The 17,044-nt window shown below is 46.3% G+C and overlaps 1 protein-coding gene across 1 annotated transcript; it reads left to right on the top strand.

Moving 5' to 3' along the window:
• Positions 1 to 8,675: 8,675 nt before the first annotated feature.
• TNFRSF9 (TNF receptor superfamily member 9) lies at positions 8,676 to 14,779 on the top strand. The gene is made up of 8 exons (XM_077837312.1): positions 8,676 to 8,876; positions 9,116 to 9,274; positions 9,409 to 9,531; positions 10,910 to 11,047; positions 12,198 to 12,264; positions 12,363 to 12,481; positions 12,752 to 12,886; positions 14,408 to 14,779. The coding sequence occupies exons 2-8, from the start codon at positions 9,163 to 9,165 to the stop codon at positions 14,533 to 14,535; spliced, it is 822 nt and encodes a 273-aa protein (XP_077693438.1). The 5' UTR covers positions 8,676 to 8,876; positions 9,116 to 9,162; the 3' UTR covers positions 14,536 to 14,779.
• Positions 14,780 to 17,044: the final 2,265 nt, after the last annotated feature.

Genomic DNA, 17,044 nt, shown 5'->3' with positions numbered 1-17,044 from the left:
GATAACACTTATTTTATTTAATAAAATGTAAAGGTGCCTATGAACAGACATCTCAGCACAGCACAATAAAATAAATGCAAAGGATAAAGAACTTACCAGGCTAAATATTAACTATGACTAGTATTATATTTCATGAATATGTAGTCAGAAATTAGGGGAAACAGGAAACAACTTATAGTATTTTCCTTTTTTAACTTAATATGCTTGTCAACAGATAGCTAATCTTTATCAGAGAATGTGCCAAAAAGACAACCCCCCCCCCCCCAGCAATCAAGCCAATCACACAAAAGAACTCCTTTCCCAGTTAGAACTAAAAATGAGAGACCCAATGAGATAGTAAACACAGGGGAGGGTGCACAAAGAACAATCAAGGATAAGTCTATCTGATAATGCCTACCTTTCCTGATATGAACTGCACCTGGTATATGAATATTAATTTTAATATTTCATATTTATGCTTTGAGACTGATGTATTTCTAATAGGCTTCCTGAAAAGGGGCTATTTCTATTTGCATGGGAATGAAACAGTCTCTAAAAGTTGTGGAAGGCCTTCAAAAGACTGATGAGACATTACATAAAACTCCTAAAACACTAAGCGTGTCAAACCCATATCAAAAGTGTTCCATGGCAATGGTGAAAACCTTGTATTAAATGCATACCAGCATCATAGAATACCAGGGTTGGAAGGGACCTCATCTAGTCCAACCCCCTGCTCAAAGCAGGGCCAATCTCCAATTTTTTCCCCAGATCCCTAAATGGTCCCCTCCAGGATTGAACTCACAACGCTGGGTTTAGCAGGCCAGTGCTCAATGAGCTATCCCTCCCCCCATGCCAACGTTAAAAGAAGAAAAGAGATGAGACTTTAAGGTGTGCGCGGGGCGGGGGGGGAAACGGGGGGGGATGGTCCTGGACGCTGGCAGGCGATTACTCTGGTAAAGGAGGGCTCTAGCCAGCACTATTTGGATTGCCAGCCAGGGCCTAGTGCTGATAACAGGCCTGCATGAGGGCAAAATCCTGATTTATTGCTTGGCACGCTGGGCTTTAGTGTCACTTCCATGGGGTCCGAGCCCTGGTCACTGACGCCTCCAGCCAAGAGCTGCACCAGCCACCGCGCCCCTCGGCACGGGCGGTGCTGCCAGGAGGGGCCTACAGCAGGTGTCAGGGGGCGGGGGCCTAGCCTGGGCCTCCCCCTCAGCGGGCGCCGGGGGGCGCACAGACTGAGGGGGCTTTGAGAGCTACGCCTCCGGAGGACGCCTGAGCTCGGGGCACCCCGCGTGACGCGGTGCTGCTGCCTCGGGACCTTGACGGGTACGGGCGATAACGGCTGGCTTCTGTGAGGGAAGGTCGTGACCTTTAGGCGGGGAGGGGGCGCTGACAAGTCGCGCTTTGAGCCTCTCCCGCACGCCGCCCGGCCGCCCAGGTGACGGGGGGGCGACGGTGACGTCACGAGCGGGCGGGAGTCACGCCACCTCCGCAGCAGCAGACCCGCCCCCTGGCGGATGGTCAGCGCTGTGTCAGGGTGGACGGGGCAAAGCAGGGTGGGGGCTGCTCGGCCCCGCCCACGGCCCAGAGACCCAATCGGGGCTGCAATAGGCGGCCCGCCTCGCGAGCGGCTCCGCCCATGGCGCCCTCCTCTTTTCGCCGAGGGGCGGGGACCTCGAGGGGGCGCCGCCGCGCCCGCTGGGCGGTGAGCGCGCAGCCCTCGTGCCGCACGGATCCGCAGAGACCGGCCCGCGCGGCCGCGAGCCTGACAGCAGGCGCGTGCTGCTCGCCCCCGAATCCACTGGGGATCAGGACACGCCGCCATCGTGACGGGTCAGCACCACCGCGGCCCGCAATCCGTAAAGGGTCGGTATGCCCTGCTCCCAAGCGGGCCCCAGTGAGCATCAGCGCCTCCAAAATCCATAGGGGGTCAGTCCACAGTGCCCCTCAGCCGGCATCAGTGTCGGCACTACCCCCATCCATCGGGGACCAGTACGTACCGCCCCAAGTTGGCATCATTATTGGTCAGCACCACCCCCACCCCAGTCCGCCGTGGGCTGGTGTGCAGCACCCTGGCGTTGGCCGCAGCAGGGTCGGTATTAACCCCCACCCCTCCACACACACTCCAGCAGGGGATTAATAAGGGACAGAACTAATCTCTCCCTAGGGATCCTCCCTTCCAGAGAAGATATTAATATAGCATTACCCACCCCCTCCAAGAACCTGATGCTAATGTTTCTTCTGTTCGGAAGCAGATTTTCTCCTCTCTTCAGTTAAAGTATTTCTGTAAACATTCCATTATTACCCTGGGGCATCCCTTTCATCTTCCACTTGATCAATAGTCTGAAAACCATTAATTGAGCTCAGACTAACAGCTGAAACCAAACAACATGATGGATCCAAATTTTTGTGTGTGTAAGCAGGTGCTTGTTTTATGAGAGAGAAGACTTGTTAAATAAACTTTTTTATTTTAGCCCAGGAATTCTAAGAAGCATCCCCTTTCTCAGTTCCTTAAAAGAAGAGTGAACTTGTTAAAAACCTTCCTAGAAAAATCAGGGACTTGAAAATTTTCAAGTTGGTTAATATTTATACAGCACTTTCAAGTTTTCCTTTCAGTTGGCTAACACTTAGGACTTTCAAGATATAGGACCAAGTTCTGCACATCAGACTTATACCACATTGATTGAGGCAAGATAGGTGAGATATCTTTTATTGGACCAACCCCACTGACTGAAAATCAGGGCAGAATTTAACCTAAGCAGCACGATGTAATTGGAAAGTATTATTGCTCAGAATAAATTCTGACATAGAGTACTAGTAAGTGTAAATTATTATTAGTATTCACATTAAGCAATACAAAATCTGTAAATCTAAACATGATGAACAATGATTGTTCTGTAATAACTCTATCTTTAGTTAATATGTAAATATAATTTAAAAAATTAATCTTATTTTCTTTTGCTGTCACAGTGCACTCAAGTCTGCCATACTGCTGCCTTGTAAGAAAAAATGTGCTAAATCTAGTGATGGGAAATCAGCTGCTTCACTTCTGCATGAAGGGTCACATTGCAGCCCACAAAATGTCATTCAGAAATTGAGATCAGTAGTAGTTAAATTTATCATAGTTCTGACGTACTCACTTTTTTTCGTTTGAGGACAGATTAGAATTCATGGTGATAATTTTAATGTTATGGGGGTTGTTAACAACCTATACAGTGATTAACACTCCCACAGCTGAATTCCTGTGATGCAGTTCATGGGATTTCCCAGTCTGCACAATCTGCCAAACACTCATAGCAAAACGCTGCCCTGTATTAACTATACGCAATATGTACTGTATCATACCTTGTTCTTGTCTGGAAGCTACTTTATTTTGGCAGCACCCTATATATAATACTGATAGGCAGGTTATACATGCATCTGGTTACTAAAAATGTGTATTTTCAGAGCCACCTAATGAATTTGGATGCCCAATTACTATTAATGAGACTGACTGTCCCAAAGCCCTGTGTCTTTGAAAAAATCTCAGGCATAAAGTTTATTAATGTTATACTTTTGTACCTGATTTGTTATTGTAACAGACATAATGAGAAGGCGTTTACAAACAGGTAGAAATTACAGAAAACATTTTCGTATTATGCTTGGATAAAGGTCCTTCACATCCTTAGCACAATATCGTGCTTCACTGGACAGAGGAATGATTGACACTTCATGATCAAAAGTACCAATCACTTGGATAATTTCATTAAGAAAGAATAGCTCATTCTTTTTGGGTCACACCAGGTAGTGCCTGGATATGAATAATAATAAAAAAGAAGTCCCCCGTTATATTTATATTTAAGAGCATGTAGAGTACAGAGAATATGAAGCAACAGAAATCCACTGTGAAAATTAGAAAAGCCAAATTTGAACCAAAATGAGTTTATCACAAAATCAAGAGATGGAAGGTAGCTTTATACCATGAAACACTTCAACTTCATTCAAGTGCTGTGTAATCTATGATCATTCAGTGCTTCTTCCTATTCCCTGCAAATATTTTGAGAGGAGGGGGTATTCTTCTGGTTAAGATACTGAGCTGGTACTGGAGAGATGAATTCTATTCTTGGCTGTTCTACAACTACAATTGGCTATTTAATTTTGGGCAAACCACATAAACCTGGATTCCTCAAAGCACTTATCCTTAACTATAACTATGGGATTTAAGGATATGCTTAAGAACTCCTTTCTGGTTAACGGGTGACTTCTAAGTGCTCTAAAATCCACATTTTCCTCAGATATCATTAAAAGTTGCTGTGACTCCTGTGGGGTATGGGGTAGGATTAGTATAAAAACATAAGAATAGCCATAGCGGGTCAGACCAACGGTCAATCTAGCCCAGTATCTTTTCTTCCAAAAGTGGCCAGTGCTACATGCTTCAGAGGGAGTGAACAGAACAAGGCACTTTATCGAGAGAGCCAAACTCTGTCGTCCAGTCACAATTTCTAGCAGACAGAGGTTTAGGGACACCCAGAGCTTGGGGTTTCATTCTTGACCATTTTAGCTAATAGCCATTGATGGACCTATCCTCCATGAACCTATCTAATTCACTTCTGAACCCTGTTATAGTCTTGGCCTTCACATCCTTTGGCAAGGAGTTCCACAGGTTGACTATGTGTTGTGTGAAGAAGTACTTCTTTGTTCGTTTTAAAACTGCTGCCTATTCACTTAATTGGCTGACCTCTAGTTTGCAGGTTATGTGAAGGGGTAAACAACACTTCCTTATTCACTTTCTCCACACCACTCATGATTTTATAGACCTCTATCATATTCCTCCCCCATCATCTCTTTTCTAAAATAAAAAGTCCCACTCTTATTAATCTCTCCTCATATGGAAGCTGTTCCATACCCCTAATAATTTCTGTTGCCCTTCTCTGTACTTTTACTAATTCTAGTATATCTTTTCTGAGATGGGGTGACCAAAACCAGGACTGGCCTTAGGAAAAATGGTGCCCTGGGCGAACTTGTATTTTGGCACCCTTTCTTTGAGTTTGTGAACAGCAGCGTGGGGTGCGGGCGTGAGGGCCAGCCAGGCTCAACAAGGAGGAGTTTCTGAGCCCGGGGACTCCCCTGGCCATGCATCCCCAAACACCAAGCAGGACAGCAGGTGTGCAGCCACTACTGTGCCTGCAAGAAGGGGCAAGCCCTGCTGGCTGTACATCCCTGCCAGGCTGGCAGCTCCAAGCAGCATCACCCACCCCCCACCCAGCTGGCCAAGGGCTCCCCCCAGCTCTGGCAGCCCAGGCCCAACAGCTTGCCGCACTCAGACAGCACCCCCCTGACCACGGCACCCTCCTGTAAGGCCATCCCTGACCAGAACTGCATGCGTTATTTAAGTCATGGGCATACCATGGATTGATGTAGTGAGTTTATGATTTTTCTATCTTATTATCTGTTCCTTTCCTAATGGTTCCTAACATTGTTAGCTTTTTTGACTGCCGCTGCACATTGAGCAGATGTTTTCAGAGAATTATCCATAATGACTCCAAGATCTCTTTCTTGACCAAAAACAACAAGGAGTCTGGTGGCACCTTAAGGACTAACAGATTATTTATTAAGCAGTAACAGCTAATTTAGACCCCATCATTTTGTATGTATAGTTGGGATTATGTTTTCCAATGTGCATTACTTTGCTTTTATCAATAATGAATTTCATTGGCCATATTCTTGGCCAGTCACCCACTTTTATGAGATCCCTTTGTAACTCTTCACAGTCAGCTTTAAACTGAACTATCTGCTCAACCTTGTATTTAGCTGTTACACTCTGAGTGCCTTTCCCAGACCTGAGGCTGAGTTCTGGGTAGCTCAAAAGATCGTCTCTCTCACCAACAGAAGTTGGTCCAGTAAAAGATATTACCTCCCCCACCTTGTCTCTTAACTATTTTGAGTAATTTTGTATTGTCTGCTAACTTTGTCACCTGTTTACCCCTTTTTCGAGATCATTTTTGAGTATGTTGAATAGCACTGGTCCCATTACAAATCTTTGGAGACCCCGCTATTTACCTCTCTCCATTCTGAAAACTGACCATTAATTCCTACCCTTTGTTTCCTATCTTTTAACCAGTTACTGGTCCATGAGAGGACCTTCTCTCTTATCCCATGACTGCATAATCTGCTTAAGAAACTTTGATGAGGGACCTTGTCAAAGGCTTTCCAAAAGTCAAAGTATACTATATCCAATGGATCATCCTTGTCCACATTATCCCTTTACAAAAGCCATTTTGGCTCTTCCCCAATCGTGATCCAAATTTGGGATTGGGGCTCTTGTCAGCGGGAGTGGGAGGGCAGAGATGGGACACTGGGAGGAGTGACAATGAGCTGAGTGGCAGGAAGAGCAGGAGGGTTTGGGGCAAAGGGTGCCTGTCAGCCTCACATTCCCCCTTCCTGTATGTGTGCTGGGATTTGGGGGGACCTTGCCATTATGGAGTGTTTGAGCTTCTCTCCCTGTCCTCTCATGTGATTAGGATCTAGGGAGATCCCTGCCTCTCTGGAGCTGTCTGAGCTCCTCTTCCTGCCCCACACCATGCAATAGTAAGGATCTGGGGAGCTGTGTCCCTCTCGGGGTCAGAGCCCCTTTCTCTGGTCCCCCATGTGATAATCAGGATCTGAGGGCCCATTTTGCTCTAAAGGGCTCTGAGGCCCTCTCCCTGTCCCCTTATGTGAGCTGGTATGTGGGGAAGCTCTGCCTCCAGGTAAGAATAGGCATGCTGGGAGCATGGACCAAGAACACATTGCTGAGACTGGAGTGAGTAGTTGAGAATGGGCATGCTCGATGCACATCACAGGTTCTCAAGCACTGGCATCGGGGAGTAGATATGATAGCACCACTGAGATAAGTGGAACAGCTCAAATTTTTCAGAGCTATAGTTTTGGGCTGCATTTATCTACCTGGAGTGTTCTTATTCAGCTGAGAACATCACATTGAGATGAATGAGCAACTTCACACCGTATAAGCCTCCTATGCTGCAGATAGCTATGTAGAGCCCTTTCATCTCGCTGTACCTCAGTTTTTCCATCTGCACAATGGTGATAATGATGTTTCCCTCCTTGGTAAAATGCTTTGATACCTACTGATGAAAAGCGCTATGAAAGAGATAGGTATTAATTATTTTTATTATAATTACTATTACCTGCCCACAGTAGTGTCCGAACTGCACACCTACATAATTACAACTGCCTAAATGACCACAATCTCCTATCAACGCTTCTCTTTCTTTTAAAAAAAACTGGAAATTCATTGACAAAAAATTTAACTAATGCTGAGTTAAGGTTGCCTGGTGGTATCTCATGCCCTTCCAGATCGTCGAGTTCAGCAGAACTCTACCTTAAAGTTTTGAAAATCAGAAAATACAAAGTTTAACACCCATTCAACTTTAATTCTGCCATCTCTGAGTGATGCTACAATATATCGATAATACACATACTCACAGGCTTGCCTGTACATTGTACAGGAGCTATCTACATCTGCCCTACCCTCAAACACTTAACCTACTCCATTGAAAGATCACCACATCTAGTGCATTTTACAACACTTTCACCCTTACCTACAATGCCATCTAACACTATATTCACTTACCCTTCATTAAAATCACAGACAACACTCATCTCCCATCCAACTGCTGACAGTTCCCTGGCACAAAGACTTCTGTGCCCTGCTACTAACAACCTACACAACACACTTGAAGTAAGGCATACTGAATCTCTCAAGGTACACATGCACTTCTTTCCATTGATCACACAGACATGGATCAGGAAAGGGGCTCAAATACACATCCTCCCAGATCACTTCATATCACATTTACAACTAATCCTTCCACTAGTCAATACAACTATACCCTACTATAGCAAATGCAGCTGTCATGTATGCAGATGATTTCCAGGAGCTATTGCTAGCTCCAGGGAGGCAGAGATAAGGTTAGTGGGCACATACCTTAACTCTGCATTTCCTTGTTTTCAGAAGTTTGAGTTTTGCTGAACTTGATGTTGCAGAAGGCACATTACACCACCAGATTCCCTTAAAGCTGCATTAATGAATTTTTACATCAATGAATGATTTAATATGTGTTTAGGAACCTATCTTTAGGAACAGATTTTTTATAATATTGGCTGATATATGTAAACTCATCTGGGCAAGTACTTCAGAGCGTGGCAAGGTTGTAGATTTTAGTTAACCAAGGATGCCGCCTGTTCTCACTTATGTTTAGGGAAGCTTCATAGGGTCCCAGTGTATGGGAGGGCCAATTTGTCAATAGCAGAGACTGCCTTTTTTTAGTTTGTTTTGTACAGTACCTAGCACAATGGGGACTTGGTCTAAGACTGGGACTCCTAGGTGCTCTGATACTACAAATAATAGTAAGGTGAGGTGAGATGAGATAAGCTGAAGCCAGAGGACATAATATTGGTGTCTGAGCCTCCTGCCATTGGGCCCTTCCTCTGCATAGCTGGGCTTCTCTGGGGATTTTACAGAAAAAACACTGGTGCTGAGGCTGGTTCATCTGAAAATCCCCTGGGGCGGCCAGACTTCTACGCGTGCCGGAGTGACAGGAAGGGCGAGAGGAGCGCTTTGGGATCTGCGGGTGGACGGCGCAGAGCGGCTCTGAGCAGCGGTGACGCCCGGGAGAGAGGCGCAGTCGGGTGCCTCGCAAGACCCTCGCTAGGCCGGGGAGAGCGCAGAGCTCGCGAGTGAGCGGGTGCGACCCCGGCCTCGCGCTCCCAGGGGCGCGTGGGGGTTTCCCGCGAGCCGCCCCCGCCGGCCGGTGACTCAGCGCCCCGGGGGCGGTCACACAAGGGCCGCTCGGAGCCCGGCGCCGGCAGAGTCCGCGAGGCGCTCGGCCGGGAAGGAGTCGCCAGCTCTGCAGGTAAGGCCGTGGCCCGGAGGGGGCATGAGGTGTCTGGTCTGCGCGGCGGGCTCCATCCGGGCTCCCCTCAGGGGTGGCCGGGCGGCTCGGCGCTCGCCGGGGCTCTCCCCGGGGCTTCTCCCCAGGGACTCCCCTCAGGGGGTCTCCCGGGCGGCCTGCCCGGGGCCGGGGCCGGGGCCGGGGCCGGCCTGGCTCTGGCGCTCCCCAGCGGCGGCTCAGGCCGGTGTGTTGCCTTTCAGACGCAGCGAGACGCGCAGCCCCGCAGCAGCCTCTCTCCGCAGTGCCCATGGGCCGCGGCCACGCTCCTCTGGTGACGGCGGCGCTGCTGGCGCTGGGCCTGGCGCTGAGCCTGGGTCCGGCCGCAGCGACACCCGCGCTGCCCCAGCGCTGCCCGCCCGGTAAGTGCCCTGGGGCGCAGGGAGGGCGGCGGGCCGGGGCGGGGCGGGAGGGCCGCTGGGGCCGGCCCCTGGGCGTGCAGCAGCGCCTCGGGTATCACGGCTGGAGCCAGCCAATTTCTCTGGCTCCTTCGCAGGCACGTTCCTCAGCTGTGCGGACTGCGGGCAGAGCCCGGACGCGTGTCGCGCCTGCCCCGCGGGCACTTTCTCCGCCACGGCCAGTGCACTGGGGGCGTGTACCAGATGCCGCCGCTGTGAAGGTACAGTACTGCCTTTCTGTAGCCCGGCTCCCTAACCTGCTGCCCCCACAGGTCCATCCAGTACAGGGGCGGGCAAACGTCTTGGCCAGAGGGCCACCTCTGCCTATGGAAATTGAATGGCGGGCAGGGAATGCTCAGGAAATTGAGGTTGGGGTGTGGCCTCCAGCTGGGGATGCTGGCTCCAGGGTGGGGCCAGCAATGAGGAGTTCAGGGTGTGGGGTGAGGGCTCTGGGGTTGAGGGGTTTGGGGTGTAAGAGGGTGCTCTGGACTGGGACTGAGCGCTTTGGGGGGCGGAAGGGGGATCAGGGCAGGGGGTTGGGGCCTGGGGGGGTGCAGGCTCCAGGCGATGCTTGCCTCAAGCAGCTCCCAGAAGCAGCAGCATGTTCCTTCTCTGCCTCCTACACACAGGTGCGTTCAGGCGGCTCTGCTGTGTGCTGCCGCATCTCCAGGTGCTGCCCCTGCAACTCCCATTGGCCGCGGTTCCTGGCCAATGGGAGCTGCGGGGCGGCGCTTGGGGCAGGGGCAGCCTGTGGAGCAGAGCCCCTTGGCTGCCCCTACGTGTAGGAGCTGGAGGGAGGACATGTCGCTGCTTCTGGGTGCTGTGTGGAGTGGCCCCTGAGCCGCAGCTGGAGTGCCGGAGTGGGGCAAGCCCCAGACTCCACTCTCCAGCCGGAGCTTGAGGGCCAGATTAAAATGGCCGGTGGGCCAGATGCGGCCCACAGGCCATAGTTTGCCCATCCCTGTTCTAGTAGATGTTTGAGCATAGCAGGGTGTAGCGTACACAGACATTGAGCTGTAAATGGAATTGTTTAGCCTTGGAAGCTAGGCTAAGCGCACTCTTGGTACATGATTAATAATGTCTGGATCCATGGGCCTTTTAAACAGTATATCTATGAATGGTGTCCCTTCTGCTACCACCTCCTCCCCCATGCAAAGGTTCACTTGGAAATAAAATTGTGGAAAGGTAGATATGCCAACATACTCCAGCTCCTGTTTTGTGTGTGAGTCAGAAGTGCATGGCTGTATTTTTGTGACTATATTAAGTATGTAAGCAAAAATTTGGTACCTAGCTGTCACAAGGGCTTTGTAATAAGGCCCTCAGCTGGGCCCAGTTTGGATACCCCTGTATAACCAAAAAGCGGGGGGGAAAGTTAACTTTAAAAAGAAAATCAATTGCCAAAGTGAAAATCAGTTTGGTGCATCCATTGCACTTTTCTGACCTGCACTCTCAGCTTGAATCCTCTGAAGCAAATCAGGCAGGAGGTCCCTCTACTCATCACAGCTCCCTATTATGATGTTTTACTAGGATGGGCTTGTTTCTGACCCAGATGCTTTGAGGAGTGAGTGCCAATATGGGATATCTGTTTTTGCTCTACAGGAAAATTCAAATATAAAAGGGAGTGTTCTCCAACAGTGGATGCAGAATGTGCATGTAACGATGGGCATCGCTGTTTTGGAAAAGACTGTTCTAAATGTGTAGAAAACTGTGGAGTAGGTGAAGAGCCTCTTGAAGAAGGTAAGGCTGCCTTTGTCCCATTACTTTATGCAAAACTCTTAGGTGCTAATAATAGTAGAAAAGACCATGTGACTATTTGCAGAATTGAGGCCTTATTGTATTATTTGCTGGTCCATTAGTTCAGTAAAACTCCATTAACATAGGTAGGGCCCTACCAAATTCACAGTCCATTTTGGTCAATTTCATGGTCATAGGATTTTAAAAATCATAAATTTCATGATTTCAGCTATTTAAATCTGAAATTTCAGAGTGTTGTAACTGTAGGGGTCCTGACCAAAAATGGAGGGGGGTGTGTGTGTATGGGGGCGGGTCATCGCAAGGTTATTGTAGGGTTGGGGGTATGTGCTGCTGCTGGAGAGTGGCAGCTGCTGGCCGGGAGCTTAGCACTGAAGGCACAGCCGCTGCCAACAGCAGCGCAGAAGTAAGGATGGCACGGTATGGCATTGCCACCCTTACTTCTGCACTGCTGCTGGCAGTTGCACTACCTTCAGAGCTGGGTGCCCAGCCAACAGGTGCCGCTCTCAAGGCAGCACAGAAGTGAAGGTGGTAATACCATGACCTCCCTAAAATAACCTTGTGACAACCCTCAACTCCCTTTTAGGTTACGACCCCCAGTTTGAGAAAGGCTGGTCTCCCCTGTGAAATCTGTATAGTATAGGGTAAAAGTACACAAAAGACCAGATTTCATGGTGGGAGACCAGATTTCACGGTTCATGACGCATTTTTCATGGCTGTGAATTTGGTAGGGCCAGAAACATAGGCCTTGGTCCTTTAGAATACGAGTGACAAAGAAAAGATACTTGCAGAACTCTGGAATAGCAAGAATAGAGACATTCTGGCCTTGGGGCACAGTTCATAGGATGCTAGTTGACTCTTCAGTATCTTGAAATACATTAACAGAATTAGTTCTGTCAGTTCTTTCAGTTCAGGGACCTCAATCAACTTGTTTACAATGAAAGACACTTATGAAAATATTTACTTTAGTTAATATAAGAACTTTACCTATCCTCACATTTTTGTTTATACAAGCCATTGATGATGAAAATTGATATATAAATGCAACATTATTTTTACTCAGCTGTACAATAATGTCTCTTGCACCATTTTAAACGTCAATTTATATAAATAGTAACATTTGTATTTGTCAAAGGTTGCCAAAAGTGTCCCAATGGGACATTTAACAATCAGACCAATGGTCCCTGCAGACAATGGACAAAGTAAGTACTTTTTTTAAAAAAAATAAGTGATTATAGCTTTGAGGTCTGCGTTTAATTCATTTTCATACATTCTTTTTTTTTTTTTAAACATATTTAAGATGCCTTCCAGATAAGGTCCTGGTGAATGGGACTAATAGGAGTGATGTGGTTTGCGGACAAGCTTCAGAAACTATGACTCCAGCCACCATTTCCATCATAGTCCCTATCCATGTACAAGGTGAGTTATTGCATAATAATTCCCCACTAGAGTGAAATAGTTACAACTTGTCTTGGAATTAGCTAAACTATAGCTCTCATGCTTATAACTGAACTTAAGGGTCCTTTTATTTGTCTCCAGTCTCACAGATTGGTACAGCAGCAGCAACTCTAAGCAGTAGAAGCAAAAAGAAAAGTAGCTCTAGTTGTTCAGGGACAAATAATCCAGCTGCTTCCATTGCAGGAGAGCTTTGCTCTGCAATCATTTTTAAGGAATGTTTTTGCTTCTTAGGGAAGGATCTTCAGGTGGTCACCATCGGCATCGCTGTTACTGGGGCTGTGCTAGTGTGCATAATGTTTCTGCTACCTTTGTATGTGTGCCTCAATATCTGCGACAAAAAGAAACTACCTGCTATGTTCAAGAAAAGTAAGACATGCTACCTACAATCTTCCTTTTCCTAGTGGTGGGCAAGCAGGCAAGAATCCAGGTTTAAGAGTTTCCTTAAAAAGTAGCAGCATAGTTGAACTTAAATGTGTTCTTTGAAAGTCACTACACTGTGAAAAGAAAACCAGGTTTTAGATTTTTATTTAAAAAAAAAAAAAGCAGGCTATTGGGAAGAAATTGGCTTTAGAAATGTTACAAAGGATGTCTCCCGGGGCCCTTTGGGATTTGGGAGTGACTGGAGCTGGGTGAGTAATTTATTTTTTGGAGTCAGCCAGCAAATTAAAAATCAGAAAAAAAATTGGTTCAGTTCAGAAAATGTTCAGAATTTGTATGCAAATTGAAAGAGTCTATTTTGGATCATCTGTTTCATTTCAGTCAGAAAATCGTGTGTGTCCATCCATGTTTGTCCCCTTTTAACCTTTATCCCAGTGATTTAGTGCACTTGCCTGGGGTGGAGGAGAACCACATTTGAATCCACGCTGTGGAGCAATGACTCAAACTCACATCTCCTCCCTTCCAAATGAGCATCTGAAGCACCAGGCTATAGGCTATTCTGTGTGTTGCTCTCAATCTCTCCTGTTGAAGTTGTTCCACTACGTATTAACTACTTAAATATTCATTGGGCCAAAGAGAAAGTGAAAATGACTTTATAGCCTGGTGATTAAGGCACTCACTTGGGAGACAGGCTATGAAAACTAGAATCTTCTCTCTTCATGATGCAAAGTGGTCTGTCAGGTGCCCTAACCACTGGGCAAAAGGTTAGGAGGAGGACATGCAGACGCACATGGGTTTCTGAAGCTGGTCCTGAAAATGTTTATATTTTCTGTCCATTCAAATTGTAAGCTCTTTGGAGTGCAGAACCTGGGTACACTGTTACCATGTTGGCACTAAACTATATATATATATATATATATATATATATATATATATGTGTGTGTGTGTATATGTGTACGTGTACACACACACTTTGAAGTATCAGCTGAAAATAAAATCCGATATTTCAACCATGAGACGTTCATGGGCTGGGTAGGAAAAGTAGAATTAAGCATGTACATGTTCTGTTGTAGTCAAACAGCAGTTGACTGTGTGTGTATATTTAAATCTCTGCTGGTTATTTCCATTAGTAGAAATTTCATTAAAGAAATTATGAGTAAAATCAACCCTTGAACTGATAGGGTTTCATATACTGATTAGAATAAATCCACACATTTGGTGCCAATAGTGGTATTTCAATCTACAGGGGAAAGCAATATTGTTCTCTGAAGTCTGGAGATTCCATGCCGCCAGCTCTCCTCACCTCAATGAGAGCCTCCTGTGCATTGGAGAAAACAAAGCACAATAGACTAACTTACCAGGAAATATCTTTGGAGAAAAAGGCAATTTCAGGGCAAATAACTGAATAATTCTGAAGAACTTGTTAACACCATGCAGTCCCTGCTGAGGGAAAATGAAATATGAGTGATTAAAAAATGCAATTCAAGTTAATCATCTCTTTCTGTTTAGTGAATGTAACACCTGAGCAATCGACTCAGGAGGAGGATGCCTGCAGCTGCCGCTTTCCAGAGGAAGAACAAGGAGACTGTGATGACTGTAGCAAATCCAAACTATTCAAGGATTCCTTGGTGAATTAGAAACTGGACTTTCTAAGGAAGCCAATTGTGGTTTCCTTTCAGAGCACAGGACAGGAGCCTGGTTACATAATGGGGGTAAGGGGGGGAGGGGGAGGGGAAGCAGAAGCAGGTTAAGTGAATTTTAAAACTTATGGACTGAACAATGCAGTCGGTGGTGGATGAAGCAGGTCTTTCTCAGTACATCACTGTCCTACAGACAGAAGAGTTGGTCTTTATATTTAAAAAAAAAAACTAAAAAAACAAACATAAAGCCACACACCTTTTTAAAAATTAGCCCTTGCCAACATCTCTAATTCTAATGAAACTCTCTGGGCAGCATCTTTAAAATGAAAGCAAACTTGCTAACTTTTTTTCATATGCTGACATTTTTATTGACATAATATTTCTAAAATATTATGATTTGCTCTAGAGACTATAAAGCATCAATAATACAGGAACCACAAGCCAAACTGCTCTTCTGTTACCTCTAGTAGATGTCTATGCTATAGCTTACTTATTAAAGTTTGGGAGTGAGAATAATGTTCCTGAAGTTACAGACTAAACACTGACTACAGCTAGGTACAGTGCAGGCAGCCAGTGTACAAGCTTCCACAACTTTGCTCTTTCCAATACATTTCATGTCTGGAACTATAGACCCTCCTAATTTGTGCTCAGCTATCACACTGATGGGTGTGATATAAAAATCTAGACTGATACTATTTCAACTCCCAGAAGCCCTCACACCCTGGGAATGAACTTCTATATCCTGCCCTACAGAATGCTTTCCTATTCCAGTTTAGTTAGAAGTTAAAAGGAATATGGTAAGTCAGGGTTGTCAAATGTCTCAGAACACCTTTTCTGTGCTTTCCAAATAGCTGTTATATTGATTGGCTTTGTAGATGGCGTGGATACACCGGCGGGGGGGGACAAACTACGGCCCAGCCCTTGAACTCCTGCCGGGGAGCAGGGTCCAGGACTTGCCCCAGTCCGTGGCTTGCCCTGCTCCGCGCGGCTCCTAGAAGCAGCAGCATGTCCCCCTTCCAGCTCCTACACGTAGGGGAAGCCAAGAGATTCCACATGCTGCCCCCACCCCAAGTACTGCCCCCGCAGCTCCCATTGGCTGGGAATTACGGCCACAGGCGGCACCTGCGGAGGGGGCAGTGTGCAGAGCTGTCTAGCTGCACATCCGTGTAGAAGCTGGAGGGAGGACATGCCGCTGCTTCTGGGAGCTGTTTGAGGTAAGTGCCACCTGGAGCCTGTACCCCTGTCACCCTCCCACGCCCCAACCCTCTGCCCCAGCCCTGATCTCCCTCCTGTCCTCCGAACCCCTTGGTCCCAGCCTCACCCCAGAGCCCGCCCCCCACAGCCCCATCCCACATACTGAACTCATTGCTGGACCCACCACAGACCCCGAGCCAGAGCCCTCACCCCCTCCCATACCCCAACCCCCAAATTTGTGAGCATTCATGGCCCACTATACAATTTCCATACCCAGATGTGGCCCTTAGGCCAAAAAGTTTGCCCGCCCCTGGGATACACTGTGACAGGTTATTAATTTGATCTGTGAGTAGTGCAACTGGACTGCTTCATCCTTTTGATCTTAGAATATTACCCTCTGATTTTTGGATATGTTAAATACAGTACATATATTGCAGGTACAGTACATGTAAAATATAACTTACTATGTTGCTAATTTCATAGGTAGAACTATGACGTTGGAAATATTTTCATGGCAGAAAGTGTATCTGCCTTGATCAGTCACTATTGCTTTTAATTTGAATAAGAATGTGTATGTTTGAGTCATGGCATTGGCAGTGATAATTGTACCCTTTTACAGCACCATAAATGTATATTATATTTTTTCATTAAATGTTATTCAAAAATATAATGAAAGTCAACTAAATCAACATGTCATGTAAAGATTGGTTTTGGTGGGTTTGTTTTTTAAACTAGGCAAGATACATTCCTTCTGGCAGATGAATGAGAGCCCAGTCACTCCCTCCATGCAAGAGAAGCCTTATGTAGCAGTAATTTTTCACCAAACCCACACTCGCTGGTTTTGATTAAATTTATATATAATTGATTACAAAGCAAAATGTACGAAAAGAAGAGTCTGGAACTGAAGCCTTGCCTGAAAAGTTACATATTTACATATATTTAAATAAGATTTTTTTAAAAAAATAAAACTTTTCCTATATTTTTTCTCCTCTCAATTAATGTGTTGACAAACAAAAGTCATATTTGCAAGTTTTAAGATGTAATGACCAAGGAGTGGAGAAAAACTACCACCCTATTTATAAATGAATGTGTGGCTCTTGTAAGAAGTTCGGAATGTCACAGATTACCCTGTGATCAGTTTCTAATCTAGAACCTCAGCAGTGGTGTTTTCCCTGAAAACACTTGCACCCCAACAGTTGGAGTTTCACTCTCGGACACACAGAACTGTATGCATATCTTCAGGTACTTGAAATTCTTATTCCCTTTTCCTTTCCTGCACACACGCTACAGTACTTTTTCCAAGCTGTTTATT

The sequence above is a fragment of the Eretmochelys imbricata genome, chromosome 18 (assembly GCF_965152235.1).
Source record: "Eretmochelys imbricata isolate rEreImb1 chromosome 18, rEreImb1.hap1, whole genome shotgun sequence".
NCBI classification, from domain to species: Eukaryota; Metazoa; Chordata; order Testudines; family Cheloniidae; genus Eretmochelys; species Eretmochelys imbricata.
Note: the sequence above shows the minus strand (reverse complement) of the source record. Positions and strands in the feature narration are given on the sequence as shown.